Source organism: Nyctereutes procyonoides, unplaced genomic scaffold (genome assembly GCF_905146905.1).
Source record: "Nyctereutes procyonoides isolate TBG_1078 unplaced genomic scaffold, NYPRO_anot_genome, whole genome shotgun sequence".
Lineage (NCBI taxonomy): Eukaryota > Metazoa > Chordata > Mammalia > Carnivora > Canidae > Nyctereutes > Nyctereutes procyonoides.
In genome coordinates, this window is record NW_026575047.1 from 30,376,313 (window position 1) to 30,389,627 (window position 13,315).

Genomic DNA, 13,315 nt, shown 5'->3' on the forward strand with positions numbered 1-13,315 from the left:
AACCTTGGCCTCCTCATCTGAATTGTGGTGGTGGTCATGTTTCAGGATTGGGTGTGAGTGTTGACCACAGCAGCACTTCTGTCACCTTAGGTGCCACAGGCCTCAGGACACCTGAGAGCCTTCACTTGGTTGGCTCTGTGTGTGTTAACTTTGGCGAGCTCCAGATTATAGCATGTCGTACATTCACTCTTTTTCCAAAAATGGGAAGGATATCCAAGTTCAGCAATTCTGGACACTCTTCTAAACCCAAGAGATCTCTAGTTTGTAGAATTTTTCCTTCTGGAGGTTATGGTATGCCAAGGCTGAAGATGGACTCAGGCTTGTTTATATAGACTGCAGGGTTACCATGTATGGTCATGCCTTGAACAATTTGCACTGATAGGGAACTCTGTGCCCACTCTTTTCACGCACCAGAAAAGCCTATATTTGAAATGGTCTTTGACCACAGCCTTGAAATTTGCTTATATTTTTTTAATAAATAAATATGTCATTTGCTTATTGTTTGGATGTCTTGTTAAAGCTGATATTTAAGATCGTGACTGGCTTGTCCAGAGCTGGACTTGTAGTAAAAAACTTTTAGTATTTTGGCGCCTAAGTGCCTTTAAAGTTTTGTTCACCTGGCTACATCTGCAATTTTGGTGGTTCTTTTGTACCCTCTTTAATTTTAATGGAAAATTGTGTCTTTTTGGAAATGGCACCAGTTGTGCACCAAGGCACTTCAGGCCAAATGGAAGTGCAGTAATAATTAATCCGATTAAATTTTGGCAGTTTCCTAGATATTTTTCTTCTTTTGGCATTTTGTTTTCCATTTGTCTAAATAGCACAAATGGTAATCTTTCAGGCATTTTCTCTGGTGTTCAGATTACTAAGAGATGTTGAGAAGTGTGCGTGGTGCTCAGTGTAATACTCTCGAGAACTGAGTCTGTAAAGGAAGCTTCTGTGCTTAGAGGGTGGTTCCCTCACTGTGCGCTTGGGGGATGGCCTCATGGTGACCAACTCTGCCTGTCTCAGTTGTAGTGATGATGAAGACGTTGCACCATTGTCAGCTAAATTTGCTGATATTTATCCACTGAGTAACTACGATGATGCTGAGGTGGTGGCCAACATGAATGGACTCCACAGCGAACTGAATGGTGGCGGGGAAAACATGGCTCTCAAAGATGAGGTATGGGCATGACTCCCCCCTGGTGATAGTGAACGACAAGTGGCGCCGATCTGCTGTCTTAACGGTTTTATATTCTTCCATCTTGAAAGGTATAAATTACAAAGGTTGTCTTTAAAGTCCCCTCAGGTAAGCAGTACCAGTAGTAGCTCTTCAGAGGCTGACGATGAAGAGGCAGATGGCGAGAGCAGTGGGGAGCCGCCCGGAGCCCCAAAGCAAGACGTGGCTCTAGGCAGTGGGAGTCCCAGGAAAGAGGAGAGTAAAGTGGACAGTCCACCCCCATCTTACCCAACTCAGCAGGTACGATTTCATTTTTCCCAACTCTGTGTCTTTCTCTGTGTACATTTTCTCTAAACTTGGGCATTAGTGAATGCAAAATTATGTTATTTTAAATAACTTTTGAAGATTGGAACTAGAGAGGATCGAGGCTTGCTTATAAAACACTCAAACATGACTCTAACCACGTTCTCATCTTGCTCCTCTGGCTTGAGCCCTCTTAACAGTCTTGAATTTGCAGCACCCCGGAGCTGCTCCAGACATTGAGCTGTCATAGAGGTTTTTGACTTTAAAGAAGCAAGAGGGGAGGGTTTGTTTTTTTTTTTTTTTTTAAATAAAATAATGGAATGTTAAAATTTCAGAAAAGGTTGACTTTGTAAAGGAAGTTTTTTTCTGGTGGACACCTGTTCTGTTATGAGAGTACCTCATGAGATGACTTTTCTCTTAAAGGCTCCTAGTTTCATAAATAGTTGCTCACCTCGTTCTGAAATGAAAGAGAGAACAAACGGAGGTGGGGGTGCTTGGTTAACCACCTTCCTTCATAGGCAGTGTAGACACACAGTTCATGAAAGGTGACATGAAAAGGTGTTATGTTGAGAAGTCTTGCTCCAATGTCCATCCCCACCAACCCTGTCCAGCACCTACACACGCCCAGTTCTAGTCCCAGTAGGTGATTAGTCTGACTTACTAGTGTGTGTTTATACAAATGCTAATATTCATTCTTCCCTTGTTCTGTGAGAAGGCTCATACTGATGCACACTCTGTTCCCCTTGCTTTTCTCTCCGCAGTACACCCTGACTCTGCAAATAGCGCTCTTCCTCGTCCCCTCTGCTGCCCTATCTGTGTCCCAACAGGTGGACACACCATAGTTCGGTTTCTCTTTCTTGGCCCATCCCATCCATGGGCCCATATGTGTGTGTCTCCCATTCTTTTCACTCCACACTGTTCAGTGAGCCATCTGATATCTGGCTTTTTCTACAGAAGTAGGTCTCTCCCTAGGATTGGTTACCAGTGGTGGCTTCTCTGGGTCACAGAGTCATGGCCTCTCCTCCCCCCTAAAAGAGAGTGATGTCATGGTCTTGGGACTTGACCTGTCTGCTGAGAAATGGCAACCCCTTGAGATTTCAGTCTTCCTTTCATTTATGATAGGCAAAGCTGAGCATTCTCTTATACGTTGATGGGCTTTTCATTTCCTGTTCCATCTTACTGTTGTCAGCCACCTTCTTTTTTTTTTTTATTTAAGATTTTATTTATTTGAAAGAGTGATAGTGAGAGAGAGAGCACAAGCAGGGAGCAGAGGGAAAAGCAGACTTTCCGTGGAGCCCAATTGGGCTCAATCCCAGGACCCTCAGATGATGACCTGAGCTGAAGGCAGTCGCACCACCCGTTGAGCCACCCAGGCTCCCTGTCTATAAGTCTTTTTATGGTATTTTTTGAAAAATATGTTTTTAATGATAAATTCCAGTTCCTTAGTTTTTTCTTTTATGAATTGTGCTTAGGATGTTATATCCAAGAAAACCTTGCCTTATACAAAATTCTGTTTTCTTCTACAAGATGTATAATTTCAGCTCTCACTTAAGGTGTGGTTCATTTGATCCAGTTTTTGCTTATGCTGTGAGGTTAGGGTCTAAGTTCATCTTTTTGTGTATGTGGATGTCCAGTGTCCAAGTGCTATATGTGGACAGGACCCTCTCTTTCCTGGTTGAATTGCATCAGCCATTTGTTGAAAATCACAGAGCTATAAATACAAGTGTTTATTGTCTGCACTCTGCATTCTCTGTTCATTTGACCTATGGGTTCTTTCCCATAGTGTACTTTACCTGCTGCTTTATAGTAAGTTTGGATATCAGGCAGGATATCCCTGCCCCCCAGCTTGGTAGGCCTTATTAAAAATTGTTTAGGCTGGGGATCCCTGGGTGGCGCAGTGGTTTGGCGCCTGCCTTTGGCCCAGGGCGCGATCCTGGAGACCCGGGATCGAATCCCACGTCAGGCTCCCGGTGCATGGAGCCTGCTTCTCCCTCTGCCTGTGTCTCTGCCTCTCTCTCTCTCTCTGTGACTATCATAAATAATAAATAAAAATTAAAAAAAAATTAAAAAAAATTGTTTAGGCTGTTCAAAGCCCTTTGTGTTTCCATATAAGTTTTAGAACCAGCTTGTTCTACAAAGAAACCTGCCTGGATTTTGGTAGAAATTGTACTGAATTCTTGAATATTTTATGGAATTCACCAGCAGACTCCTCTGGGCCTAGTCTTTTCTTTGTGGGACGATTTGATCAGTTTGGGGAAAATACAGTCTTAACAAAGTTGAATCTGTCAGCCTAGGAATGTGCTGTATCTCCATTTATTTAAATCATCTTTCTTCTAGCAGTTAAAAAAATTTCTAGTTATTCTTAATTATTGAAGTTTTTGATTCTGTAGTAAATGGTATTTTTTAATTTCAATTTTCACTTGATTATTGGTAATACATAGAAATACAGTGATTTTTAAATACTTGTGTTCTGTGGCTTAAAACACATTTATTCTTTGGTGTCTCTCTCTCTCTCTCTCTCTCACTCTCACTCTCTCTTTCTCTTTTTTGTTAGATTCCTTTGGATTTTCTACATGCAAGATTATGTAGACATAAAGATAGTTTTTCTTCCTCTTTCTGGATGATTTTCATGTCTTACTCTTGCCCTGAGCCTGTCTAGCTTGTACTGAGCTAGCTAGAACCTCCAGTGCTGCACTGCAGAGAAATGTTGCAAGCACACATCTTTGCCTTGTTTCTGGCCCCAGGAACTCAGCCTGTAACTAGGATCATGCTAGCTGCACATTTTCATTGGATAGCCTCACCCAGTTAAGGAAGTAAATCCCATCAACTCTTCTTTTCCTAAGAATTTTATCATGAACGTATATTAGGTTCTCCAGATGCCCTTTTTTATATCTATTAAGATGTTCCTGTAGTTCTCATCCTTCATTCTGTTACTGTGGTATGTTGCATCAAGTGATTCTTAGATTCATTTTTTAAGTAGACTCCTCACCCAGAGTCGGGCCCAGTGCCGGGCATTAACTCATGACCATGAGATCAAGACCTGAGCTGAGATCAGGAGTCAGATCCAAAACCTACTGAGCCACCCAGCCACCCCTGATTCTTGGATATTAAACCAACCATGTGTTCCTGGGACAAATCCCACTTGATCATGGTGTATAATCTTTTATTTATTTATTTTTGTGTGTTGGATTGGTTTGGTAATAATCTGTAGTTAACATTTTTGCTTCTGTGTTAGTAAAAGATACTGTTTTGTAGTCATCTAACCTTAGAGTGTCACTGTTTGGCTTTGATATCAGGGTAATAATGGCCTCATAGAATGAGTTGGGAAATGTGTGCTCTGCTTATATTTTCTGAAGAAATTTGTCTAAAATTTAGATTTCTTAAATAGTTGATTGAATTTACCAGTGAAATCTGTGGGCTTCGTCTTTCCTTTGTGGGAAGATTTAGAATTACTAATTTACTTTACTTGTTACAGGTTTATTCAGATTTTCTATTTCATCTATATTGTCTACTTTGATGCCATGAGGATATTTACTATATTCTTTTATGATTCTTTTAGTTCTGCAGGGTCTAGAGTGATGTTAATTCCTGATTTGGGTAATTTTGTCTACTTTTTTTTTAAACCCTCAAACTGACCTAAAGGATTATCAGTTTTTATAAAAACAAAACAAAACAAAAAACAATTTTGTTGTTAATTTTATTTGTTTTTCCCTTTATTTCAATGATTTCTATTCTGATCTTCATTATTTCTTTCCATAGTCTTTGGGTTTGGTTTGTTCTTCCCTCTCTAGCTTGTTGAATCCAAGCCTTAGATTACTGATTTTAGAACTTGAGAATTTATTGAGACTTGTTTTATGCCCTAACATATGGTCTGTCCTAGATGATGTTCTATATATACTTGAAAATAATTTGCGTTCTGCTCTTGTTGGATGGAGTGTCCTAAGAGCGAAAGTTTGGTCAAGTTGATATCATTCTGGTGCTCTGAATCCTTCCTGATTATTCTGTCCAGTTCTAAAAACTGCCGAGAGGCACACTGAAGTCTTCACATATTGCTACTGGACTGTTTCCTTTTCAGATTGGCTAGATTTTGATTCATGCCTTTGGGACAGTGTTGTTGAAGGTGTATGTGTGTGTTACTGTTACCCCTTCCTATTCTGTCGACTCTTCTGTCCTTATGAGATGCTTCCCATTAGCATTTCTCATCTGAAAGACTCCTCCCACTTGCAGAATCGCTCCTGCTGTCTTAGGGTTACTGTATGCATGTTACCTATTTTTCCATCCTTTGCATTTCAGCCTCTTTGTGTCTTTGAATCTAAGATTTGTCTTTGAATATTTTAGTTGGGTCTTGTATTTTTGTATCTTGTCTGCCAATCTCTGCCTTTTGTCTGGAGTGCTTCATTGATGGTTTAATGTCATGGTCGGCGGTATGTACAACTACTTTGCTGTCTGTTTCCATAGGTCTCATATTTTTTTGTTCCTCTGCTCCTCCTTTACTTTATTTCTTGTATTAAACAAAATTTTTAGTGTACTATTTTAATTCTGCTATTAATTCTTTGGTCTTTTTTTGGTTTGTTTTTAAGGGCTGTTGGGAGTTGGGAATGGGAAGGACCCCAGGCAAAAAGGCCTGGCTCCTGCTGCTCTTACCTGATGTTCTTGCTAATTGGCATGAAGAAACGCCTTTCTATTTGCTTTTTCCCTTTGGCTCATTTTCAGATCCTCAAATGGTTGCTTTGACAGTTGCATTCAGTTTTACCCTTGTTTTAAGAGGGCAGAGCCACTGACTATTGAGTCTCACCTCTGGTGTCTTTTGCAGACTCTCCATGTAACCACTCCTGAGCAGTGTGAGGCCCGTGGAGCCTGGCACCAGTGCTCTGTCATCCTTGGCCCCAACTCCCTTCTCCCTTCTGCCACCCTTGTCGGTCCCCTTGTCCCTGCACAGACAGTCACAGGAGCAGATTGGTGTGGCTGCCACCTCAGCACCTGCTTGACTGGGTAGTGAGGTCTGCATTTTTTCTCATCAGGTCTCCTCCATCCCAGGCTCTCGGGGTCCCTTCTGTACTCTATAAGGAGGGCTCTGGACAACTTGAGGCATCAGATGAGCCCTGTCTTCTCTGTAGTGGCTGTGTGACTTCTCAGCACAATGTTACTTGACTTAATTTAATTCACTCCATTCTTTGTTTTACTAAATAACCAAGTACTTTTTTTTTCTTTCCTTTTAGGCCGAACAAGCTCCAAACACTTGTGAATGTCATGTTTGTAAACAGGAAGCTTCTGGACTGACCGCATCAGCAATGACTGCAGGAGCCCTTCCCCCTGGCCATCAGTTCATGAGCCCAGAGAAGCCCACACACCCTGCTCTGCATCTTTACCCCCACATCCATGGACACGTGCCCCTGCACGCGGTCCCACACCTGCCCCGCCCTCTCATCCACCCCACCTTGTATACAGCGCCCCCCTTCACACACAGTAAGGTAAGTCAGGGCAGAGAGGGCCTGGAAGCTCACCTGTCACTAAGATCTTATCAGAAGTGCATTTTTAAACAAACAAAAATCCACAAATTGGCAATTTGTATAGGCCATGTCTACTCTTGATAGGGAGGTCTGCAAGAGATTACTGTAATCCCTTAAGCTTTCAGAATTTTGAACCTTCACAGTTGTAAAAACAATTACAAAAGTGGTGGCTTACTCCTTCAGAATTAAGTAGAGCGTAAAGAGTTTTCCAGATGACGTTGGTGTAATAGGTTGTACTTGGGGGAACACCAGACACGGACGACTCTTCTGCCTACCCAGACAACAGCTTAGTTATTTCCTCATGGCCTCCTGAGGCCTGGTTTTTTTCCTTAATGCTACTTGGGTAAAATACTGTGATTACAGCATGGGTCCTCTGACATTGGTTGGGCTCTATAGTGTCTGAAATGAACATGCTCCCTAAACACGAAAATGAAGGACATAACGAAATGCACAGGCTCAAAGGAGGAATCCTAAGTGTCATCCAAGACGAAGTTGCAGTGCCATGCTGGCCTCCCAGACCAGCTGTGCTCGGTGCCTGTGCAGAAAAGGAGTGAGCATGTAGAGACATGTGCTTTTTATGTATTTATTCTCAGAGAACCCCATGCTTATATTAGTAGCTTTGACTTTGCAATGAAATTTTTACTTTGGTTTTATTCTTTGCACCACAGATAGCTTTGTGTCCCTAGCCGTTTTGAACTTAGCTTTATTGGCTCTTATAACTTCTGATTTTTGGTTTCCTTTTTATCAGTTATTCTGGGTCAGAGTTAGTTTTAATCAATCAAAAATAAAATTTCCCCCAAACCCTAGATTTATTATTTAAAATAGTGATTCTCAACTGAGAGAAGGGAGGAGGACATGGGATAGAAGAGGCTTTTTCAGACCCAGGGACATTTGCTGTGAAGTAGAGTGTTGTTTGTTTGCTGAGGAGAGGGGTACAGGTAGGAGAGTTAATAACCACTGATTTACAGTATAATAGAATCAGTTTGTCATGTTCTGTTGCAATAAGTACTTGGTAACTGCCCATATTTATGCTTAAATTTTGTTAGATTGAACTTCGCTCAGTTTGGACATTTAATGATCACTTTATTGATAGAGTGATTTGAAATAGCATTTTCAGGTGTATATTCAAAGCCAGGCTGTTTCCATGGTTGGCCCAATCTCTCTGGGTGACTGTATGAGGTGGGGAAGCTCTCTGTTCTGTCTTACCTGAATATAACTGCTTCCTAGTCCTAGGGAACCAACCCTAGGAAAGAGTAGAGAATGGTCTGTTGTAATGTCTTGCTGGTAGTAAAAACTATTCAAGAATCAGTCCCTAAAAATGTTTAAGAAAAGTAGGAAATTGATTATTCTTAAAGGCTGTTGAGATACTCCAGTTAAAAGCTGATTTTTACCCCTAACTTTTGGCCTTTATCCAGGGCATTTTAGGTAGTCCAGAGAAGGGTAAAAGAGAAGAAAAACATTTTGAGAAAGTGTGATCTGTATATAGAATCTATTTAATACCTTATAAACTTTAGTAGATAGATGTGGAGGATTCATGGGTAGAAAAGCAATGCAGAAGATAAGCTAGTAAGGTTTATTTGGGAAAATGAGTTGCATTTGACAAAATACTTCATTTGTATCTGGTATAAAAATGCTTGTTTCTTCAAACAAGCTTGCAGTGTCACTATGTCTTCCAAAATTAGTTTGTGTTATTTAAGTTAGTTTGACTTGGTTGACTACTGTGAATACCTGCATACCTAACTCATGATGGGCTCACAACCCCATATGAGTTGGTAGAAGCCCCTTCTGGAGAACGCACAAACTTGTCTTCAGTTACCTCAGAGGCAGCTTGTTCAATGGGGTGCCCCCTGTGTGGCTGGGTGTGAGCTCGGCTGCTTCCATGTTTGTGTTCTCTAGGCTTTCAGGGATTTTTGCTCTGGTAAGGTGATGTTTGTCACCTTTAGGACTTTATGTCATTGTAGTTGTAATAGTTGTAACTTTTAATTCATACTCTGGCTGTTGTAGGTAAATATTTAGTACCTAAAATGCTTGGGATGTGTAATATAGAAAATTTATTTTTTTGGACTTAGAATAATCTGATGACTTTCTGTTTTCAAAGGTCTTTGTACCAGTGATACATTTCATTTATATGTTGAGATAAAAGTTATTTGAAAGTTAAAAGTAGTTGCAAGAGAAAAATACAGTAATGAAATTCTAGACAAAAATTAAAACTATATGGCAAGGAATTTTATTTACAGATATTTGGGGATTTCCCAGCTGTCTTTTGTTACTGATTTCTATTTCAATTTCACTGTGGTCTGAGAGCAGACATTGTGTGACTTTTTATTCTTTTGGATGTGTTAAAGTGTGCTTTGTGGCTCAGAATGTGGTCTGTCCTGGTGCATGCTCCAAGTGATCTTGAGAATGCACGTATTCTACTGTTTTTGGATGAAGTAGGCTGTCCACGTCCATCATGTGCCATTGACCAATGGTGCCGTTGTTGAGTTCCGCAATGTCCTTCCTGACCTGTGGCTAGATCTGCCTGCACCTGATAGAGGGGTGTTGGAGTCTCCAAACTCCACAGCAGATTCTCCTCCTCTGCCTGCAGTCCTGTCAGTTTTTGTCTCATGTTGTTTGTTGTTTGGCAACATGTTGGTCAGTGCTTACATATTTAGAACTGTTATGTGTTCTTGGGAGAATGACCCTTTTATCATTATGGGATGCCTTTCATCATCCCTGATGATCTTCCTTGCTCTGAGGTCTGACTTGTGTGATATTAAGACAGCTGCTCCAGCTTTTCATTAGCACTAGTGTGGTATCTCTTTCTCCATCTCTTTACTTTTAACTGAAAGGGGTCTTTATACTCCCAGTATGTTTCTTGTAGACACATCTAGGTGGGGCTTGTTTTTTAATATACTCTGATAATGTTTGTCTTTCCATTTATATCTTTAGACTAGCCACATTTAAAGTGATTTTTTTATGTGTTTGGGTTAATAGTAACCCTTGTTCTGTTTTTTCTTCATTACCAGAGGCTTTCTTTTTCTGCCTTCTCCACTTTTAATTAGGCATTTTCTGATTCAGTTTCTCTCCTCTCTTTAGCATATTGGTTATACTTAAAAAATATATTTCAGCAGTTGTATTAGAATATACATTTTAACTAATCTGAGTCCCCCTTCAGATAACACTGTTCTATTTCATGTTAGCATAGGTACCTTTTCCCAGAGAGTTCCTGATCCCTCCCTCCCTCCTTCTTCCCTCCCTCCTGTCCCTTGTGACATTGCCATTGTTCTCTGTTGGCAATAAGTTCCCTCAGTGTTTATTTGTCTAAGGAGGTCTTTGTTTCTCCTTTACCTTTGAAGGATAATTTTGCTGGGTGCAGAATTCTAGATTGGTGGGTGTTTTCTTTCAGTGTTTTAAACAAGTTTCACCCCACTCTTATCTTGCTTACATGGTTTCTGACCAGATATCCTCTGATTCTCCTCTGTTCTAGAGGTACAGGGCCCTCCCCCACTTCTCTCCCTCCCCCTTCCCCCTTTCCCTCTCTCCTTTGCCCCCTTCCATTTCCCAAGGCTACTTTCAAGGTTGTTGTTTTTTTTTTTTTTTGGTCTTTGGCTCCCTGCAGTTTGAATATGAAATGCCTAGGTGTAGATTTGGGAGTGTTTTTTCCATTTGGAGTTCTGAGCTTCCTGGATCTGTGGTTCATTGTCATTAGTCTTGGAAAGTTCTCAACCAATATTCCTTTTCTTTTCTCTTTCTTCTCCTTCTGGTATTCCAATTCCTGTTAGATCTTTTGAAATTGTCCCGTACATCTTGGATGTTTTGTTCTATTTTGTGTTGTTGATGGTGGTTTTTTAGTTCTGGTGTTTTTTTTAATTCTCATTTCTCTTTGCATTTCAGTTTAAGAAGTTTCTGTTGACATACCTTGATGCACATGTGTTTTTCCCATCACTGATGATCAGTTCATCAGAAGCATTCTTTGTTTCTCCCGAGGTGTTTTTATCTCTAGCTTTCTTTATTCTTTGAGATTCCATCTCACTGTCTCACTGCTCACGTTACCTGTTAGTTCTTGCCTATTGTGTACTTTTTTAAAAAAATTTTTATTTCATTTGTGAGAGAGAGCAGGGGAGGAGTGGAGGGACAGGGAGAGACAATCCCAAGCAGCCTCCCTCACTGAGTGTAGAGCGTGGATCCCACAATCCTGAGATCATGACCTGAGCCAAAACCAGGAGTTGGACGCTTAAGCATTATGTGCTTTTTCAGTTGGAGCCCTCAGCATATTTATTATTTCAAGTTCCTGTCTGTGATGATGAGCCCTGTTATGTTCATGCCCCTAGTCTGCCATGATGCTGTCTGATCGGGGCCAGCCTGCCCGCCCTGCTATGTGTCCTGAACCTGTCTTATTGCCTCTCACCCTTTGGCCTCCCTGAGAGCCCCTTTTGCATCAGCCTTCCAGTTAAACAACTCTCTGATGGTCTCTCTCACATGCTGCTGAAGTTTGACTTTTTAATTCCAGCTGTGATTCTTATCTGTAAGCTTTAATTAATTTATTTTTAATTTATATTAGCAACTCTTTGTGTTCTCTTGTTCCTTCATCATGTTTTCTTTTATATTTTCTTAAACATATTACACATAATTCTCTGTTTGAAACCTTGAGGATCTGAATTTGGTTTTTTTGTTGCTCCTGTGGATGTGTTTTTCTGTAGGTGTACAGTAACTTTTAACGAGGTTATGTTTTTGTTCAACTTACTCTGTGAGAACTGCAAGGCACTAAGTAGGACTGAGGTACCAGTGCTGACTCACCTGGGATCCTAGGGCTCCACCTGACCATCACCAGCTCTCCTGCCTCCCGTGGGGATCATGGATCTGCCCCCCATCACCGTGACTATGGTGCATGTGCCTTCAGAGCAGTCATCCCTCCCCCACACCTCCACCTGGCTCTGTTTTCCTTACCATGTTCTAATAGGTTCTGGGATGGATGTGGTGCCATGCAATACAGGCCAGGTCTCCTGGCTCCTACATAAACTCAGGTGTTTAGAAGGCATCTGTTAATGTATGTTTGTCCGAGCTCTCATTTAAAGCAAAGATTTTACTTTCCTGTGAACCACTTTTGTCTCCAAAGTGGAGAACCATTCAAAACTTCTATTTGTACACAGTGAAATAAATCTGTTCTAATTCAACAGCATTGTCCACATGTTGAGAGACTAATTCTATGCCTGAATTATTGGTGTGCTTGTGGAGGCATGGCCCAAAATTGGTCTAGTTGACAGAGGCCTATATTTTTCTCAAGGATACTCACACCTGTTGAGTAGCCGTTTTGTGGGAAAGCATTGCTATAAACACAGCTTGTTACAGACCCCCAGTTCCCCTGGTTTCTGCAACTGGACCCCATGTTAGTAAATGGGAAGTGTGTGAATCGAATTTAACTTATGCTTTCAGTGTTCCACTGAAATTACAGCTTTAGAATTGTGTTCCCTTGTCCCTCTAAGCTAAATCTTTTCAGCCTTTATTGAACATCCAGTATGTGCCAGGCCCTGTGCTACATGCTAGCAAAGTACAAACCAGGGAATCTTCATCCCTGCCTTTAGGGATCTCTCAGTCTAATCAAATTAAGACCTCAAAATTCCATGGTGTACCTTAGCAGAAATTATAGCTGCAGAGTAGGAAAGCCTCACTGAAGGGAAGACGGCTTCTGACTGAGCCTGTCAGGTAGTTTTGCAGAGGAGGTGATGTTGGATGGGGTTTTGAAGGGTAAGCTTAAGCTCTCTGGATACATTCAGGTGGCAGGTTCAGGCTCTTAGACAGTCCCCCTCCAGGGAGAAGGCAGTTATCTGGCAGCCATGAGTTGGGAGGGCCTCAGAAAGTAGTGAGGGGAGCTTCAGAGCTCACCTGGGCTTCTGCTGTGCAGTGGCCAGTGAGGCCCAGCTGCTTCTTCACATGCTGCTGTGGTGCAGCCTGAGGACCCAGCTGGTTTCTACCTGCCACGTGTCTCTGCACCTTAGCAGAAGGTGTGCAAGACTGAGAAACCTCCTTCTGCTTAGTTGTCTTCACATCTATTCCTTCTCAGCAAAGCAACTCTTAGTTTATCACTACTTTGTGGAAAACGATGTCTGTAGAAATAATGTTTTTTTTTTTATTTCTTCACTCTTTGCCCTGCCAGAACCACCATATTAGGCTCCTGCCATGATCGTGAGCATCCAGACCTGTTTCTTCTCATTTCATACCCCATGTGTCCATACCATTCTCACCCTCCACCTCCCTGAGCCCGTTCAGGCCAGCAGGTGTGCTGAGCTACCCAAGTGGAGTGACCCTGACTTCCTCTCTGTACCCAGGATGGGCAGCACAGCCTGGGGTGCAGCAGGGT

At 41.6% G+C, this 13,315-nt stretch overlaps 1 protein-coding gene across 2 annotated transcripts in view; it reads left to right on the forward strand.

Moving 5' to 3' along the window:
• Window positions 1-13,315, forward strand: part of FAM193A (family with sequence similarity 193 member A) — a 167,617-nt gene that overhangs the window by 119,374 nt on the left and 34,928 nt on the right. For both annotated transcript variants that reach the window (XM_055326148.1, XM_055326149.1), the window contains exons 11-13: window positions 1,012-1,165; window positions 1,283-1,462; window positions 6,685-6,936. In XM_055326148.1, the coding sequence (XP_055182123.1) occupies window positions 1,012-1,165; window positions 1,283-1,462; window positions 6,685-6,936 (586 nt within the window). The remainder of the gene's footprint in view (window positions 1-1,011; window positions 1,166-1,282; window positions 1,463-6,684; window positions 6,937-13,315) is intronic.